We start from the raw sequence: 18,308 nt of genomic DNA, 5'->3' as shown, positions 1-18,308 counted from the left end.
GAGGATGAAATATAATAAAATATAAAGTGTGGCAATGCAGCTACTTTCAGGGAAGACAGGAGTCAATATAGGCTGGGGAAAAAGCAGAGGGGCGCAGAGTTGAAACTTCAGAAATACGGAGAAACACTGCACTCTTCTTTTTTAGTATTTGGGGAAAAGACTGACATGTTACCAGACTTTTACGATGTAAGTTCTTCTGATTTTATTTACCATACCTTGAAATTTTGTTGCAATACCTCATTTCTTTGGAACCATCAGTTTCATCTATCTAAAAACAGTTAAGCTATAAAAAGTTGGCCCAAGTCAAGTTTTCTGAGTAGTCAAAGTGCACTGGAAAATGTCTATGTATTTACTCAGATCTTCATTTGTTATTATATAAGTGTACTAGTACTTCAATCCCAGGTCTATTAAGTTTTGATTAAGGGTAAATTAAGAGATTGAGAGGGCAGAGGTACTACACTATAGGCAAGTCAGGAGACAGCAAAAGGAAGTGACAGCAGACCCTTGTAGATAGAAGAGGGAGCAGCCTATGAAAGGCAAATCCAATGTGAAGTAGCACATAGCCTGGTGCCTTTCAGAATAGGGGCAGTAACTACATATATCTGCATAGCTTCATAAACACAACCTTTAATGGTCCTGAATCAAGAGCAAAACTTTGGTATTCTCTAAGAAAATAGTACTAAAAACACCCAAACAAACATTAAGAGGATCTCCACATGAAATAATTTCTAAAAAAATAAATGTTGAGGCTTAACAGGTTTTGCTGCTTTATTAGGAAAGCTGTTACAACACTCACAAGGACCTGAGAAGAAATGCAGACAAAACAAAACCTTATTTTCAGAACTCAAGGTATCTATGTAGTTCTGAGGAGATATAAAATGATGTGAAAATCTGCCTCAAGGCTCTAGAGCAGGGGTTGGGAACCGGTGGTCCAGTGGCCAATTCCAGCCCACCACTTGTTTTTGTAAAATAAGCTCTACTGGAACACAGTCACACTCATTTATTTATGTATGGCTCCTTATGTGCTAAAATGGCCAAGCAGACTAGTTGTGACAGAGACTATATAAACAGGCTACAAAGCCAAATGAACCTATTTGGCCCTTAGAGAAAAGGGCTACTGACCCCTGCACATGAAGAAACTTCATCTTCTTGATCAAGAAAGGGGCTCCCACACTTGTTTTATTCATGCAGGGAACACACAGCAGGGTTACAGCAACAGGAAAACATTGTACCCCTCAAAACACAAACTGTACAATGATCCAAGAGTCTGTGAATCAAACAATGTGCTTATATAGTCAGTTCCTTGACGTCTTAAGAAAGCTGTCCCCAGCCCTTCTGGTCACAGAGCTGCTTTTGTATCAGTAATTTTCAGATTAGGTTCCCTTCTAGTCAGGCCCTGACTTCCAGAAGCCCAGGTATGACTTCTTGCCAAAGAGGAAAAAAATGCTGCAATGCCACCCCAGACGGCTAGCTAGCATACTGGCTTTCTCTTCACAAAGGCTGACTCGATGCCAGCTAGAGTCAGCTTTAGGCAGCTTTTCCAAAAAGGTTCACTCTAAAAATTCTCCACTTAAAGGAATGAGCCATTTATATTTCAGAATTATTTCCAAGAAATAGGTGCACAAAAACACATACAGCCTCTGATATTTATCTAATGCTTTTTAATACCAAAAGCCCTTTCTCTATCTAGTTTCATTGACTCTTCCAGTATACAGGGCCTCCAAGGCTCTCCTGTTTCTGAAACTACAATTATGTGAGATTTTTGGCTACTTCCTGGCAAAGCACCCCTTCTCAAACAATTTGGACATGCAAATCAGTAGGTTGAAAAATGAAATGAAAGCAAGAAAACAACAAAAATCTCAAATAACTGTAGTACTCTGGAACTGCTGAAAGTAGTAAAATTGTGCTTTAAGGCCCAATAGGCACAAAATACACTACACACAGATTATTCAAGATCCCAATGTAATGTGTAAATATTGATTAAAAAATTACAACTCTACCATACCAGAAATTTGATGTAAGCTAATAGGCTAGCCATAATAAACATTAAACATTTTATTAACAATAATTTTGCTTGCCTTCTTAGAATTTAGAAGGGCTTTGGGGGATGGTTTGGATGGCCCAGGTCTCTTAAAAAAGGTGTCCAAGGAAGTTTGAATTGATGCCTTCTTTGTCTCTCGATTAATGTCCCTGTAGCAAGCAGAGGCATTCACAATCATTGCATTGACTGTAAGAACTGGGCTCAAAGTAGACGGTGTTCAAAATGTATGTGGTTAATGAGGATGAGGATGGTGTTTTTCCCCACTGAAGAATACTGCCAGAAGTCAAAATGGACCCAACTCTTCCCCCCTTCACCTTCTCCTACAGATTTACTTAATTCCAAGTTAGAACTTCAGGAGACCAACCTAGCACCGCCAGGAATCTGAGTGCCAAGTATAGCAGAATGGTGGGACCCCAGGCTTTTCGAAATAGCTCTGGTGTGTAGCCCTGTGGCTCTGCCACAGGGTGTGTGACTCTGGACAAGGGATTCAGCCTCACCCAAGCCTTAGCTTCCTCAATATAAAACAAGGGCCATGCTTTTTCTATCGACTTTGTATCGAAGTTTTTTTTTTGACAATTACTAATAAAACATGCATAAAGCACCCAGTAAGTGTATGGGTATAGCAGATCCTCTAAAAATGGTGAACACAACGAAGATTACTTTTCATCCTTCACTATCCTGGGGGACTGAGACTTTCACAGCCACCAGAGGGTCCTCTCATACATTACTGACCAGATCGGGAAAAAACTCAAGCAAACAACTCCCACACAGTGTTTGCTTCTGCTCCATTGCTGTGTGCTACAACACTGAAAAACACTTCTGATAATCAGAGGATTCAGGCTGCCACAAGAATTAGGTAATGACCAGTCATCAACTAGCCAACAGTGAAAAGGTACTGCCTGCTACTTTGTTCTTTAAAAATTAAACGAGAAGCCCGGGCACGGTGGCTCACGCCTGTAATCCCAGCACTTTGAGAGGCTGAGGCAGGCGGATCACGAGCTCAGGAGATCGAGACCATCCTGGCAAACACGGTGAAACCCCGTCTCTACTAAAAATACAAAAAAATTAGCCAGGCGTGGTGGCGGGCGCCTGTAGTCCCAGCTACTTGGGAGGCTGAGGCAGGAAAATGGCGTGAACCCAGGAGGCGGTGCTTGCATTGAGCCGAGATGGCTCCACTACACTCCAGCCTGGGCGACAGAGCGAGACTCCGTCTAAAAAAAAGAAAAAAAAATTAAACCAGAAAAAAAAGGGGGGGCTGGGGGGCGAGAAGGGTTTCTTATGCTCACAACCTAGGATTAGTATGTCTGTCACTAACCAATAAACAAAGGCTTAGTGTAGCCCATCTGAACGGGAAAGCATCAGCAGTTAAAATTTGGTGCTCCTGTTGGAATTTCCAGCTTAAGGAAATTTGGGCATGAAATAAATTTACAGGTGGAAAGAGAAGAAGAGGTCCCAAGGGCTATGGAAAACACAGCAGACTTCGAATTTTTTTTTTTTTTTTGAGATGGAGTCTCGTTCTGTCGCCCAGGCTGGAGTGCAGAGGCATTATCTCAGCTCACTGCAACTTTTGCCTCCTGGGTTCAAGTGATTCTCCTGCCTCAGCCTCCCAAGTAGCTGGAATTACAGGCGCCTGCCACCACGCCTGGGTAATTTTTTGTATTTTTAGTAGAGATGGGGTTTTACCACGTTGGCTAGGCTGGTCTCAAACTCCTGACCTCAAGTGATCTGCCCGCCTCGGCCTCCCAAAGTGCTGGGATTACAGGCGTGAACCACCGTGCCCAGCCTAGACTTAGATTTGAATCCCCACTCTGCCATTTGTCCCGAGCAATTATCTACATTCTCTAAACTCAGCTTCCTCATCTCTAAAAAGAGGACAGTCATTCTCTCTTCTCTGGGTTATATAAGGATACAATGGGCAAATGTTCATGTCCTTGGATGCAGCAAAAGTCAGTAAATGTCGGCTTAAATACTGGAAATGGGGGTTGGTTTGACGGAAACGAATAAAATTAGTAAGAGCCTGAGTATCTAGGTATACCTGTAATAGGAAAAAGGGCAAAATGCATGGAGCACTGGTGAGGCATTACATTTATGAGAAATATAAGCTCTTAAATATGGACAACTTAATGAAATGTAAAAATAAAGAGACTCAGCCGGACATGGTGGCTCAGGCCTGTAGTTCCAAGCACTTTGGGAGGTCGAGATGGAAGGATCACTTGAGGGCAGGAGTTCAAGACCAGCCTGGCCTAACATAGTGAGACCTCTCTAAAAGAATACATATATTACACACACATAAAGAGATTCAGTAAAAGGTAATTAAATCTGTATTGGAGCATTCTCAATAATTGTTTAGGAAGGGAAAGATCTTTTAACTCTTGACAGGAAGTCCTCATTAAAAGAAGCTACAATTTAACTCTGTCTTCCCCTGAAATATCAACAGAGCATTCTATACAAGTGATGTGAAATCCACTTATTTTAATATACTCTGACATCAGAATAGAGACAACAGAGAAGAAATGTCTTACCCTCTAGTGTCTGTTCTGGATTCTCAAAGACACCTCCTATATGCTAAATAACCCTCTTCCAAATAGCACAGCCTGTGGGGCTGCCCTACAAACTGCATTAAGCCCCCTGCCTCCAGTCTTGCCTCTGGAAGCCCTTTTCTGGCCACTACAACTTCCACACAAACTGAGAAAGCAAAGTAAGTACATTAACTTACAAAGCAAAGTAAGTACATTATCTTATTCTCAGAACTCCTAAGTGAGGTAAGTAAGGCAGGGATTATTATCCTCCCTGCTATAAATGAGGAAACTGAGGCCCAGAGAGAAGAAGCAGTTTGCCCAAGGTCACACAGCAAGTCTACAACCCAAATGGCACTGAAACTTAGCTTTTCATATCTTATCCCAATATATAAGACTGAGGAGGATCTTGGGGTTTCCATGCAAAACTCTAGGCAACAGTAATCCAGCTAGAACACAAGATCATGAATTAGACGACATAAAGCTTAAAATGGAGCTGTCTTTGATTGTTCCATCTACAACTCAGGTATGCCACGCAACATAAATAGCCCTTTCTGTTAAAGTGTAAAAGTGCATAATGGCTTGGCCAGTCTGAAAAAAAAATTGTAAAGAACAAGTTTAAGGCTATATAGTGAATACACGAATTTCAAAAGTGGATCCAAAACAAAATACCCCCAAAAATTCTCTTCTGAAGGATGCCACCAAAATATCAGGCAGGGAGAGAGCAAAGCCACAGAAATACATCTAATTAGGCCCTGATCTTTAAAATTGGGACTTACATAAAAAGTAAAAAGCCACCACTTTCTCAACCAATTATTACTGCCAGTAATTTCCCCCACTATAAAGAAATATGAAAATGAAAATGACCAGTAAGTCCCAGTTTCCAAATTCTCGGTTACTTACCAAAGGTTCCAAGGTGCTGATATCTTTCAGTTTATTTCCACTTAAGTTTAGATGTGTGAGATTTGGAAGTTTTTCAGCTAACATGTCCAGACCTCCAAAGATTCTATTTTCACTGAGTTCAAGCTGCAAGAGAAAATGGACACAGCACAAACACAAACACACACAGAGAAACAGAAATCATTTAAGGTATTATAAGTAACAAATACAGTTCTCAAATATTTGTCGAGATCAAATGATCCCTATTTCTATTAGGGCATGCATGTTCATTTTGTTTAAATCCAAATAATTAACAAGAGAAGGTAAGGTCAGAAGTATTATGTTTTCCTAATCAGCTGCTAATAACAGCTTACTCAAAACTGGTCTCTAACATCAGCGAATAAATTTTCTAACTTAAAAAGTGGGTCAAAACCAATTAGAATCCTTTGACAAGTTATAATACCCTATACCTGCCAGAAAGGGTAAATGGTTTAATAGTCTGTGCATTCTGAGCAGCTTATTTTGTGTGCCTTCAAAGCTTGCAATGCCCACTTGAAACCCAATTTCTGGACAATACTGACATACACTGTAGAGTTCTACACCTGGAAGCCACCAGGGAATGTTGCTCTGAAAGCTACAAGAGAGGGATGGGCCCTACAAGTAAGCCCATAAAGAAGCTTCATAACCTCAGGAAAGGGAGTGGGTCAACAGCCTCAGGTTTATGAAACCAGCTCCCTGGAGGCCACATCTTGCATAAACCTGGCACCAGCCTTTATTAGAACCTACTCTAATTTCTAAGCTGCAGGTCAAGTAGCACAGGCAAGTAATGTGCCAATGAGGGAATGAGCCTTCACCAAGGAATATTAGAATCTTACAGTAGAAGGAATTGGAGCCTGGAAAGCATTGTGAAGAACATCTAATTCAAGCTCTTCCTTTTGCAGACAAGAAAACTCGGCTACACAGCTGGTTCTAATTCTCTATTTTAAAGTGCCAACAACAATAGTAACTTTAACCCTTACATAGTATTTAAATGCCAGGCACTGCTCAAAGCACTAGAAATACCTTAACTCATCTGATCTCACAAGAACTCTATGGGGTAGGCAGAATTACCACTCCTGTTTACAGATGAGGAAAATAAACTTGCCCAAGATCATCCAGCTGTTACCGTAGTGGGCCTATGATTTGAAGCCAGGCAGGCTGGCTTCATAAATATCCATGTCCTCCTTATTATGCTACATACCTAGAATAGCATGAAAGCTTCATGTAATGAAGTTTTTGCCATGCAATGAAATGTACTATATGATGCAGAGTGGAGTAACTTTTAAAAATATAAATATTTGCTGAAAAACGGAGTTAAAAAACAGGTCAGCTGCTTAAGGTGTTATTAAATATTTCAGAAGAGGAAAATGTAACATTTCAAAACATTTTTTTCCTTTCAATGGGATATTTCAGTGAAATAGTCATGGTCTAGGTTTAAAAACATAAGCCCATAATCAATAGAGTCAAGTGTCAGCTTTATTGGTGATTTTAGCAAATCAAAATAAAAACAGAGATCACTTTTCCTGACCCATGTTTTAGACCCTGTGATTAGAATATCACATACACATGTAACATCCACATCCTTTCAACATGTGTATCTTAGGCAGTAGGAATAACAAGGCAATCTACCAAAACAAGGCAGTCTACCAAAACATTTATTAGCATATTTATTTTGAAATGAAATAGATGCGTAAATTTAGAAAATTTGTGACATGTACACATCGATTTTTTTTCAGTACTTATTTCTTGTTAAAAACAATTTGTGGGCTGGGCACAGTGGCTCACACCTGTAATCCCAGCACTTTGAGAGGCCGAGGTGGGCTGATCACCTGAGGTCAGGAGTTCGAAACCAGCCTGACCAATATGGTGAAACCTCCATCTCTACAAAAAAAAAAAATACAAAAAGTAGCCAGGCGTGGTGGCGCGCATCTGTAATCCCAGCTACTCAGGAGGCTGAGGCAGGAGAATCGCTTGAATCTGGGAGGCAGAGGTTGCAGTGAGCCGAGATGGCGCTACTGCACTCCAATCTGGGCAACAAGAGTTAAAATCCACCTCAAAAACAAAACAAAACAAAACCAGTTTGTGTTCTGGAATAGAAAGAAAATAAAGTTCTTATCGATCATGAGTACACTCAACCTGCTTTTAAGTATGATTACCTCTCATCAGCCCTATAAGGGAAGTGATTAATGTTTAAATGTTAAGTTTTTAATTCATGTACTTAACGCCCCCCCCCCACCCAAAACCAACAAAAACAAAAACCCTGTCCTTCTCAGAACTCAAGCAAGCTCTATTCAGAATTCTGAAAGGTTTATTAAAGCCCCTATAAAAACGGTCACTGATAGGCTGAATTTCTGAATAAGTCTGAGAGTACAGAGACCAATAGTAATTCAGGAAAATAAATCAGAATGCTAGGAAAACAACACAAAACACACACTAAGGATCTGCTAGCATCAAGTTTATGTAAATAGATGCTAAAAAGCTATACTATGTTTAACTGGGCTAATCAGAGCTTCCAATGTTACTGATAACCCATGCAAATATAAAAGGATTATACTTGAACCTCTAGTGTATACTTAGAAGGAGAAATTTCTTTCTCATCAGAAACGGTCACCTGAAACTCATGAAGACTGCTTGAGCATTTATTAATATTACCTAAACAAGGCAAATAAAGAAAGCAAAACAAAAAATACTTCCACTTTTTAATTCATGTATTATACATCTTTTTTTTAAATTGAGACAGAGTCTTGCTCTGTCGCCCAGGCTGGAATGCAGCGGCGTGATTTTGGCTCATTGCAACCTCGGCTGCCACCTGGGTTCAAGCAATTCTTGTGCCTCAGCCTCCGGAGTAGCTGGGACTACAGGCGCATGCCACCGTGCCCAGCTGATTTTTTTGTATTTTTAGTAGAGACGGGGTTTTGCCATGTTGGCCAGGCTGGTCTCAAACCCCTGACCTCACATGATCCTCCCACCTTGGCCTCCCAAAGTGTTGGGATTACAGATGTGAGTCACCATGACTGGCCTCATGTATTATACTTAACCCACTCCACCCCCTGCAAAACCACAAACAAACCCCAATACCAAAAAACTAACTGTCCCACTCAGAACTCAAGCAAGCTCTAGGAACAACCTACCTTTGCCCAAGTTTGATTATGTTTCCTTCTACATGTGCCTTAGTTTAAATAAAGGAACAACTTAACTTTCCTAGTAAAGTGAATATTGAAATGGCAGAAAATTCTGCAAGACTTATATAACCACATATCTTTTCCTATATAATGGAAAGGGTATGTATGGGGTTAGGAGATACGGGTTCTAGTTTTGGCTCTAACACTAACCACTTCTGTGGGTGGCTTTAGGCAAATTACTACACTTTTCTGGGACGACTGCTGTGCCTATAAAATAAGGGGTTGGGTTAGAGGAGCAAAGTTGCTTCCAGTTCTGACGTTCTGGGACTCTGTGACAGTTAAATGTGCAATGACAAGAGAAAACATTTTTACGTAGCATTTGGTCCTTTTTTCCGAAAGGATAGAGAATTGGTTTTATAACAATTAACAAATAAATTACTCACAAAACACAGTAATTATTCTTCCTAACTACTACTTATTGAGCACCCAACATGCATTATTTCCAAACTTCACAGCAATTCTTCAAGGTCAAGTAATACCACCAGTTTACAGGTGAGGAAATTGGGCCTTAGAGAGATTAAGTAACCTGCAGAAGTTCACCCATCAAGGAAATGCTAGGGCTAGAATTCAGTCCCATATCTGCCCAGTTCCAAAGGCCACGTGCTTTCTGCTACACTAAGTGCTTCCTTACAGGTAAAATCATACATTTTCCCTTCCCAGGATCGTTCTCTTTTACTGTTAAAGAAAAAGCACTTACCTTTTTCAATTTAGGCAGCTTGGGGAGATTTGAAACTGAGATCAAGCCTACATTTATTAAACTGAGGAACTCTAAGTTCACAAATTCAGCTGTTAAGCCCTCAATTTTTCCATCATTTGATTTGCAATTGTCCAAGACAAGTTCTCGAACCTGTGGATGACAAAGAAAAAAGGATAAGCTCTCAAAAACACATTGAAAACAAACAACAATGCAGAAACTTCTACCATAAATATCCTGCAAAAACACCCAAATATACAGGCAGCCTCTTACTTAGACCTAGATCATAGTTATAAAAAGATAAAAACTGATTAAGCCTTCAGTAACAATATACTGACAGGTTCAAAGATGGAATATTACTCCATGGGTATAAACACTTACACTCTTTGTTTTTCCAGAAACTATACTTCTTAAGATATAAGTGAAGTAAGTGTATTCCCCTTATTTCTTTTCTCCAGCCTGTTCCCCAAAGGGCAGCTTTTATCTAAATGCAAATGCAGAATGAAGACATTCTTTAGGCTGGGTCTATCTTAAGGCCCAGAAGATGACCACTGGAGAAGAGGAAAGCTTTATGTTTCCCATCAAGACCACTAAGAGATTCTGGCTAGAGGTTTCTGCACCAACACACTTTCCAACTCTGGTTTTACTAATCTTTGCCAAGATTATCTTGACACTGGGAAAAAAATCAGGATGCAAGAGTCCTTAATTCAAAACAAAGATCAATCTGGGTTGCACTTGAGAAAGAGGTTTCTAGGAGAGAACTGCTAGATAATAAATTAAATTGCATTTTCAGGCTACACAGTCTCTTTTTCAGAACTTAAGTCCATCCAAGAGTATCACATCTGGCCGGGCACAGTGGCTGACGCCTGTAATCCCAGCACTTTGGGAGGCCGAGGTGGGCAGATCACCTGAGGTCTGGGGTTCAAGATCAGTCTGGCCAACAAGGTGAAACCCCCTCTCTACAAAAATGCAAAAATTAGCCAGGCATGATGGCGAGTGCCTATAATCCCAGCTACTCGGGAGGCTAAGGATGGAGAATCGCTTGAACCTGGGAGGCGGAGGTGGCAGTTAGCCGAGATTTCGCCAATGCACTCCAGCCTGGGCAACAGAGTGAGACTCCATCTCAAAGACAGTATCACATCTGATGATTTGAACTTTTGAATACTGATTACTTAATAGTCTACATGCAGATCCACCACAATAATCCATATTGCCATTCTTGATCTCTGATCATCCTGAAACTTGCAACTTTTTAGCTCACTTTGATCTACTCACAGTGATGCAAATTACTGTTTTAACTGCACCAACAAAGGCATTCTTTTAGTGAACCTACCACATTTAATAGCATCAATCAAGCATGTATATGGTAGGGAGATGCTGACAGTCTGAAAAGAGAATAGGAGCTATTACCAGTGTCCTCATCCTCTCATACAAAATCCAATGATGCTACTCTAGTAATTGCTATCAATTATACTTAATCATTTATTCTTTTTACCACCACCCTCCTTCCCCCATTTACAGAGAAGGAAACAGATTTCAAGTCAGCAATACCCACAACATAGTAAGTGCCTAACCACTTCTCACTACCCTATCTACTTCCTCGTCAGAAGCCAGGCATCCTTTTTACTCTTTACATCCACTTAGTTCTTCCTTCCTTCCACTTTTCTTTAGATATCTCTGCTATTCTTCCCTTTTCTGATAAGAAATGAGCACAACTGAAAACTTAATAGGTCAACTCTGACAAAAGCTGGGCTCTGGAGACATATGCCTGGGGTTGAATCCTGGTTCACCTCTGCCACTCAGAACTTGTGCGACCTTGTGCGAGTCACTTAACTTCTCTATGCCTCAGTTTCCCATAAAGTGGAGCTAATAGTACCTACCTCATGAAGTTGTAGAGACTAGGGCTTGGAACATTATAAATGCCCAGAAAGTAACCTCTGGGTAAAGGGAATGGGAAATGTCAGTGACCTTTGCTGTTTACTTTACTTATATCTGTACTAAGTTTTTTACAACCATGTATTTATTCTGTATTAAAAAGAAACTAAACATAAAACCAACGAACCATTACAATTTTAAAAAGGTCAACTGTCATCACCCACCCATGTAAACAGTATACTGCAATACAATTAAAATGTTCCCATTTAGCTTGAGAGATTTTCTATAATTCCATCCAAAATAATCCAAAAATGTTATACAAAATACACTAATATGCCAAAAGTGAAGTGAAGAAGAATTAGAGTTAGCCATATTGCCTCTCAGCTCACAGAGTGAAATCATCTCTTAAGGACATTTCTTTCAACTTGCAAAATTCCACTTGAACCACTGCAAGGCGTCATCAAAAAGTACCACAACTCAAATGCAGGTTAAAAAATGTTTTTGCTGGCTGGGCGTGGTGGCTCATGCCTGTAATCGCAACACTCCTGGGAGGTCAAGGCGGGCGGATCACCTAAGGTCAGGAGTTCAAGACCAGCCTGGTCAACATAGTGAAACCCCATCTCTACTAAAAATACAAATATAAGCCGGGCACGGTGGCGTGTGCCTGTAGTCCCAGCAACTTGGGAGGCTGAGGCAGGAGAATTGCTTGAACCTGGGAGGCAGAAGTTGCAGTGAGCTGAGATTGTGCCACTGCACCCCAGCCTCAGTGACAAAGGAGACTCCATCACAAAAAGAAAAAGAAAAAAAAAGTCACTGCTAGACTAAGCTTCATGATGACAGGATCATGTATATTCCGGTTACCACGATATCACTGTGTAAGAGCCTACGTAACTGCTGAATGAGGAAAAAAACGGTCACAGGTTTGTCAGCAATATTGTACAGAGGTTTGTGTCACAATTGTGGGGGACTAAGATGAAAACTCGGACATAAAGGGGACCAACTTTCTGATCACAGAGTATTTTTTAAGAAATTACAGTGTGTGGATATATTATAAATCACTTTACAATCCTCCCTATTGAACATCTGTGCTCAATTTTCCCTACTATAAATAATGCCATATCTTTACCTAAAATGTCTTCTGTATTTAGGACTGTGTTTTCAGAATCCATTGCTAAGTGAAAGAATACAAACATCTGAGTGTGTTATTAGTTAAGAGTTCTTTATTTAAAACGTCAACTTCTCTTTTAAATGAGTAGTTCATCTTAACTGCTGCAATATTATTTTCTGATTTATTTGACTGTTACTTTTTGTAACCTCTCGATTATGCAAATTCTGGCTATTTGCATTTATCTTGTTCTTGAGGATATCTTCTACTGTTTTTACCCTAAGTGAGGAAAAAATAAATACCCCAGCAGAAACACTAACAAAGGACAGACAAGCTCTAAAAGACACAAATAGCCAACACTAAAAAAACTGTTCAAGGCCAGGTGCAGTGGCTAATGCCTACAATCCCAGTACTTTGGGAGGCAAAAGTGGGAGGACTACCTGAGCCCAGGAGTCCAAGAGTCACCTGGGCAACATAGGGAGACCCTGTCTCTACAAAAAAATAAATAATTAGCTGGGCATGGTGGTGCATGTCTGTGGTCCCAGCTACTTGAGAGGCTGATGCAGGAGGATCACTTGAGCCCAGGAGGTCCAGGTTGCAGTGAGCCATTATCATGCCACTATGCTCCAGCTTGGGCGACAGACACCCAGTTAAAAAAAAAAAAAAGTTTGGCTGGGCACAGTGGCTCACGCCTATAATCCCAACACTTTGGGAGGCCGACGCGGGCAGATCACCTGAGGTCAGGAGTTTGAGACCAGCCTGGCCAACCTGGCAAAACCCAATCTCTACTAAAAATACAAAAAAATGTGCCGAGCATGGTGGTGTGCACCTGTAGTCCCAGCTACTCGGGAGGATGAGGCAGGAGAATGCTTGAACCCGGGAGGCCGAGGGTTGCAGTGAGCCAAGATTGCGCCACTGCACTCCAGCCTGGGCAACAGCACGAGACTCCATCTAAAAAAAAAAAAAAAAAAAAAAGGTTCAACTGTAAGTAGTAAAAGTGCATATTAAAAATGAGGTATCATTCTACTCTTGTTGGAGGGACAGCTCCTTCAAGAGAGATGGCTAGGATGGACACAGATGTAAGTGAGTTTGTTAAGTGAGAGTGAGAAGTTCAGGAAATGAATACCTGAGACCTTTAACTGCCTCTACCAGTAAGAGGCAATAGGATATACTGGGATAAATAGGGCAGAGAGTTGTTGGGCTAGGCAGAAAAGGCAAGTTCCTTGACTTTTCCAGGAAGGCTGAGAATGTAAAGAAACATGCTACCCCAAGAACAGAAGGCCAGAAGCATATTAAGAAGATGAGTCACTGGGGAATAAGCACAGAGGAGAATGGGAATTACTGCATAAAGCAGAGACCACTGGAGGGCCCCACTTAGGGCTGTACCCAAGGATAGCAGGTCTAAATGTTCCATCAGCCAACTTCAAGGTTGTTGAAAGTTCTCAACAAGACCTTAATGAAAGGTATTCTGAGCTTGGATATTGTTTCAATGGCAGAAAAGTGGCATTTGAGGTGCAGAAAAAGTGTATTTACATGTGCAACACACATACACAGGTGCACTCACACTCAGTGATAACTGAGTACTTAGAATTTAGGGCTTATATACCTAATGTAGAAGAGGAAAGGATAGGAGGAGAAAAACCTTTTGGGAAGAACAGATTTCTTTAGGGAACACAAATGGTATTTTCAGAACAAAGGAGAGATCAAGTTTACAATGTCTGTCTACATAGGTATGAGTGGTCTTTGTTTTCTTAGGGCGAAATGACTACCCCCCCCCAACCCCCACCAGAAGTTTACTCTTGGCCTCTCTCCTGGGAACAGACTCACTCCAAAAGGAGAATTTATGTCAGCCCTCGTTTGTGACATGTATTTGCTTTTAGCCAGATAAACTCCAAGTAGGCTTCTCTCTGCATCTGTTGAATCTCAAATCTCTTCAGTTTAAAACAATCTTTATATCAACTCTGGGGTTCTCAGTGGATCTCCACAGAGGTAACTAAGCCTCATCTCTTTTCATTCCTTCCTGGGTATAGAGATCTAGACTGCCTTGCAAAGGAGATAACAGTTTTGGAAGAGTGTGGTTGAGACAGTGAGTGGAGGTGGGGTCAAGATGATCCCACAGCTTCCCAATCTAGATTCAGAATGAACCAGAGATCCTAACCAAAGGAGAAAAGGCCCTAGTTTCTTCTTATATCTCAAATCCTCCCAGAGCTGCTATCTAATGAAGAAAGGTTAGGCAGGCACTTGTTCATCTGTGCTTAAATCTTAGGGATCTATTTGATCCAAGAGTTAACTGGCCGCCTGCTTGAAGATGGACAGTTTAACTTTTGGGGCCAAATTCACTCCTCTTCTTCCCTCATGCTCCAATTAAACCTGCCTTTTCTCAAACACAAATTTAAGGTAAACATTTAAAAATGAAAAATCCATATTACCTCCTACTTAACTCATATTTGCTTTCTACAGTTACCAGCAAACAGTAGTTTCCTACTACTTTTTCATTGAAAAATTTGAACTATATTGCAGCCAAATACCTTTTCAGATCTGATTGGAGGATATAACAATGACCTATAACACTATCTCTATGAAAAACAAAACACATTTTAAGTTCTAAATGGCAAAATGCCTATGAGGTCCTTCTTTATGATGAGTCTAGGTCATGGGAATATCCCTGGGGACTGGAGCTGGGGGCCACAGGAGATGGAAACATTTTTTTTCCTTTCATTCTCTTCAATTTGCTCATTTGCCACTCCCCTAGCTACTATGAAAAAAGAACAACTTTACCTAACTGGTGGGGCGATGCTCTCCAATTATACCAGCTGTCTCTGCCATAAAGGGAGGAAAGGGTATGGAGGAATTAAAGATCTTTCTGAGTTGTCAATTCTTTTAATTAGAACAATACTGGTTATTATGGTAAGTGAAATAATCCCAAAATATAGAAAGTAATTCCTGCCATCCTTGCAATTTCCATCCTTCTGAGTTAACCAGTATTCAAATCTTCTACCCATTATTTTAAAATAATGTTTCTAAATTAATAGAACTTTTTATTATTTTATTTTTATTTTTGAGATGGAGTCTCACTCTTTTGCCTATGCTGGAGTGAAGTGGTGTTATCTTGGCTCACTGCAACCTCTGCCCCCGGGGTTCAAGCAATTCTCCTGCCTCAGCCTCCAGAGTAACTGGGATGATAGGTGCCTGCCACCACACCTGGCTAATTTTTGTATTTTTAGTAGAGATGGAGTTTCGCCATGTTGCCCAGTCTGGTCTTGAATCCCTGACCTCAAGTGACCCACCCTCCTCCGCCTCCCAAACTGCTAGGATTATAGGCATGAGCCACTGTGCCCGGCCTAGAACGGATCTATATTAGTGGTTCTCCAATGTGTTTAGGTAGCACGACTGTTAGCATTAAGGAAGGAAACACCAATATCCTACTGGTGGGTATTTAAAGATGGGAACCACTCTGAAAAGCAATTTGGCAGAGGGGAAAAAAAAATCACATTATAAGATGCTCATTTCAGCAGTATTTAAAACAGCCAAAATCCCTGTGAACAACCTGAGAGGGATGTTTAAATTATGATCTATGCAGACATTAATAATGAGTCTATAAAATAAGGACACACACAAAGATGTTGACTGTATTTTTTTCTAAAAAAAAAAAAGCAACAAGCTAGCTAGCATTTGGATTATTTGCATGAACCAAGTTTAGAAAAAATTTAAACATTCTGGTAGACTATACACTAAAGTGTCTAGATGGTAGGTTAGGCATGTATGATGTCTATCTTCTTTTTGCTTACCTATACCTACAATTTTTTTGGCCTATCTAATTTTCTTAAACGAAGATGCATTACTTATACAAGGAAAAAACCCCCAATTAGTTGCTACGCAACCAATTAGAATATCCAATTGAGCTCAAAATTACATCACAGTAGACACAACAAAAGAGGTCAAAAGCTGGGGAGGGGGGTGCAGATCAAAAAAAGATGGAAGTTAAAGACAATCTACATTTTTTCTCAGTAAATTGGGACTATGTAAAGACTGCTTTTATTTTGGTATATGAAATGTCACAGTCCAGCATGTAGCACACCAGCATCTCGCAGGGGCATAGACTGCAAGCCACAGTAAGGAACTGCTTGGCTTTCTAACTTTGAATGAAAAACTCAGAGCTGATAGGAAGGCTGACTGTCCCCAAATGCATGGTTAATGAAGTGCTTCTAACAGAGCGACATGTTCAGTTTACTGGAAGGATAAGAATCTCACATAAAGAACAGGTATTCTTTTCCAATTTTGGAATACAACTAAATGTGGTTTATATCTAGCTACTGCATGTCAGTGTCTTCTCATCTTACTGACAAGACCTCCAATTTCCATGGTGTATATATGGTGTATTCTAGCACTGTTCAATTTACTCTCAGTGAACTGCCAATATTTTATATAAAATATTTCCTTGTCATACAAACTATCTCCTATCCTTGTCTATAAAATGTTTTTAAATGGTAACCACCATTCTTCATGAAGATTACTTTAAAATGCCAACTTAGGCCACTTTGTTCCACTATGAGAATACACCCTGCCATAAGAGCTGTTTTGGACTTAGAAAAAAATAAATAAAATCCCGTATTTCTTTACAATCCCTCGCCCCCATCCCTTAGGGAAATGGGCATACTTGTGTTTATAAGGAATAGGGATACAGTAACAGGTGAACTGAAGAAGACCCTAGTAACACTTTTGTGTTCACCTTCTTGTCTTCCTTGGTCAGAACACACAAGAGCCCAACTGAACAGAAGTGTTACTAGGGTCTTCTTCAAACCCCAGTAATAAAAAAAAAAAGTCATATACACAATAAAAGCCCATCTGGTCTTAAACGTAAGAACACATTTACAATTAAACCCCTATTCGCCCTCTTCAAACACCCTTAAATCTCACTTGACTTTAAAATCATTAAGGTCAACCATGGGACACTGCTGTATCTCAGGGCATCCTGTTCATACTACAATAGTATACCTTCAACAGGGGAAACGATTCTTCATGTTACCCCACATGACAAGTCTGCAGGATCCCAGAGGCCAAGCCTACTGTGTAACAGCTGACAATGCCATCAATTTCTGTGGTGTTTATGGCATGTTCCAGCACATCACACATAAGGTATATCATGTGACTAGCTGAATATGATTTTAAGGGAGTGATCTCCAAATATTTCATTTGCCTCAAGGATGACGCCTCTGTGCGAAAACACTTCAAACTCTCTTTTAGAATTTCCTTCAAAATCTACAGCATTTTTTCCTGAAAAATCCTTCAGTTTTAGGTCAAAGTTTTATTCGCCCAACTGGGTACCTAACTCCCACTGGTCTCAATCTCCCTAAGGGAACCTTCCTCTACTCTACCCCCACAATCTCAGCTGGCTCCCGCAACACTCTCTCAAGGTCTCATAAACTCTCCCAAGTGCAAAAAGCACCACACCACCTCAATGGTTTCTCAGGCTTCAAATGTTTACTTAATAAACCAGTGGATTCTGCAGGCCAGTGCTGCCCAACGCAGCACCCACGAGCCACTTGTCACGTTTGAGCACTTGAAATGTGGATGGTATTACAGAGAAAATGTTTTAATTTAACTGAATTAAATGGCTCTGGCCTGACTGGCAAGAAGGTTAAGCTGATTACTTGAAAAATGAACTCGCGGCCGGGCGCGATGGCTCACGCCTGTAATCTCAGCACTTTGGGAGGCCGAGGCGGGTGGATCACCTGAGGTCAGGAGTTGAAGACCAGCCTGAACAACAGGGAGAAACCCCGTCTCTACTAAAAATACAAAATTAGCCGAGCATGGTGGCGCATGCCTCTAATCCCAGCTACGCTGGGGGTTGAGGCAGGAGAATCGCTTGAACCCGGGAAGCGGAGGCTGAGGTGAGCCGAGATAGCGCCATTGCACTCCAGCCTGAGCAAGAGAGAGACTCAGTCTCAAAAAAGAAAAGAAAAAAAGAAAAATGAAC

At 40.7% G+C, this 18,308-nt stretch overlaps 1 protein-coding gene across 1 annotated transcript in view; it reads right to left on the bottom strand.

Annotated features, from left to right (window-relative positions):
• ANP32B (acidic nuclear phosphoprotein 32 family member B) overlaps positions 1 to 18,308 on the bottom strand; it is a 32,202-nt gene that overhangs the window by 11,303 nt on the left and 2,591 nt on the right. The window contains exons 2-3 of the mRNA XM_032164647.2: positions 9,355 to 9,504; positions 5,461 to 5,583 (exon numbers count right to left, since the gene is read on the bottom strand). Coding sequence (XP_032020538.1) covers positions 5,461 to 5,583; positions 9,355 to 9,504 — 273 coding nt within the window. The remainder of the gene's footprint in view (positions 1 to 5,460; positions 5,584 to 9,354; positions 9,505 to 18,308) is intronic.

Source organism: Hylobates moloch, unplaced genomic scaffold, assembly GCF_009828535.3.
Source record: "Hylobates moloch isolate HMO894 unplaced genomic scaffold, HMol_V3 SCAFFOLD_10, whole genome shotgun sequence".
Taxonomy (NCBI): domain Eukaryota; kingdom Metazoa; phylum Chordata; class Mammalia; order Primates; family Hylobatidae; genus Hylobates; species Hylobates moloch.
Note: the sequence above shows the minus strand (reverse complement) of the source record. Positions and strands in the feature narration are given on the sequence as shown.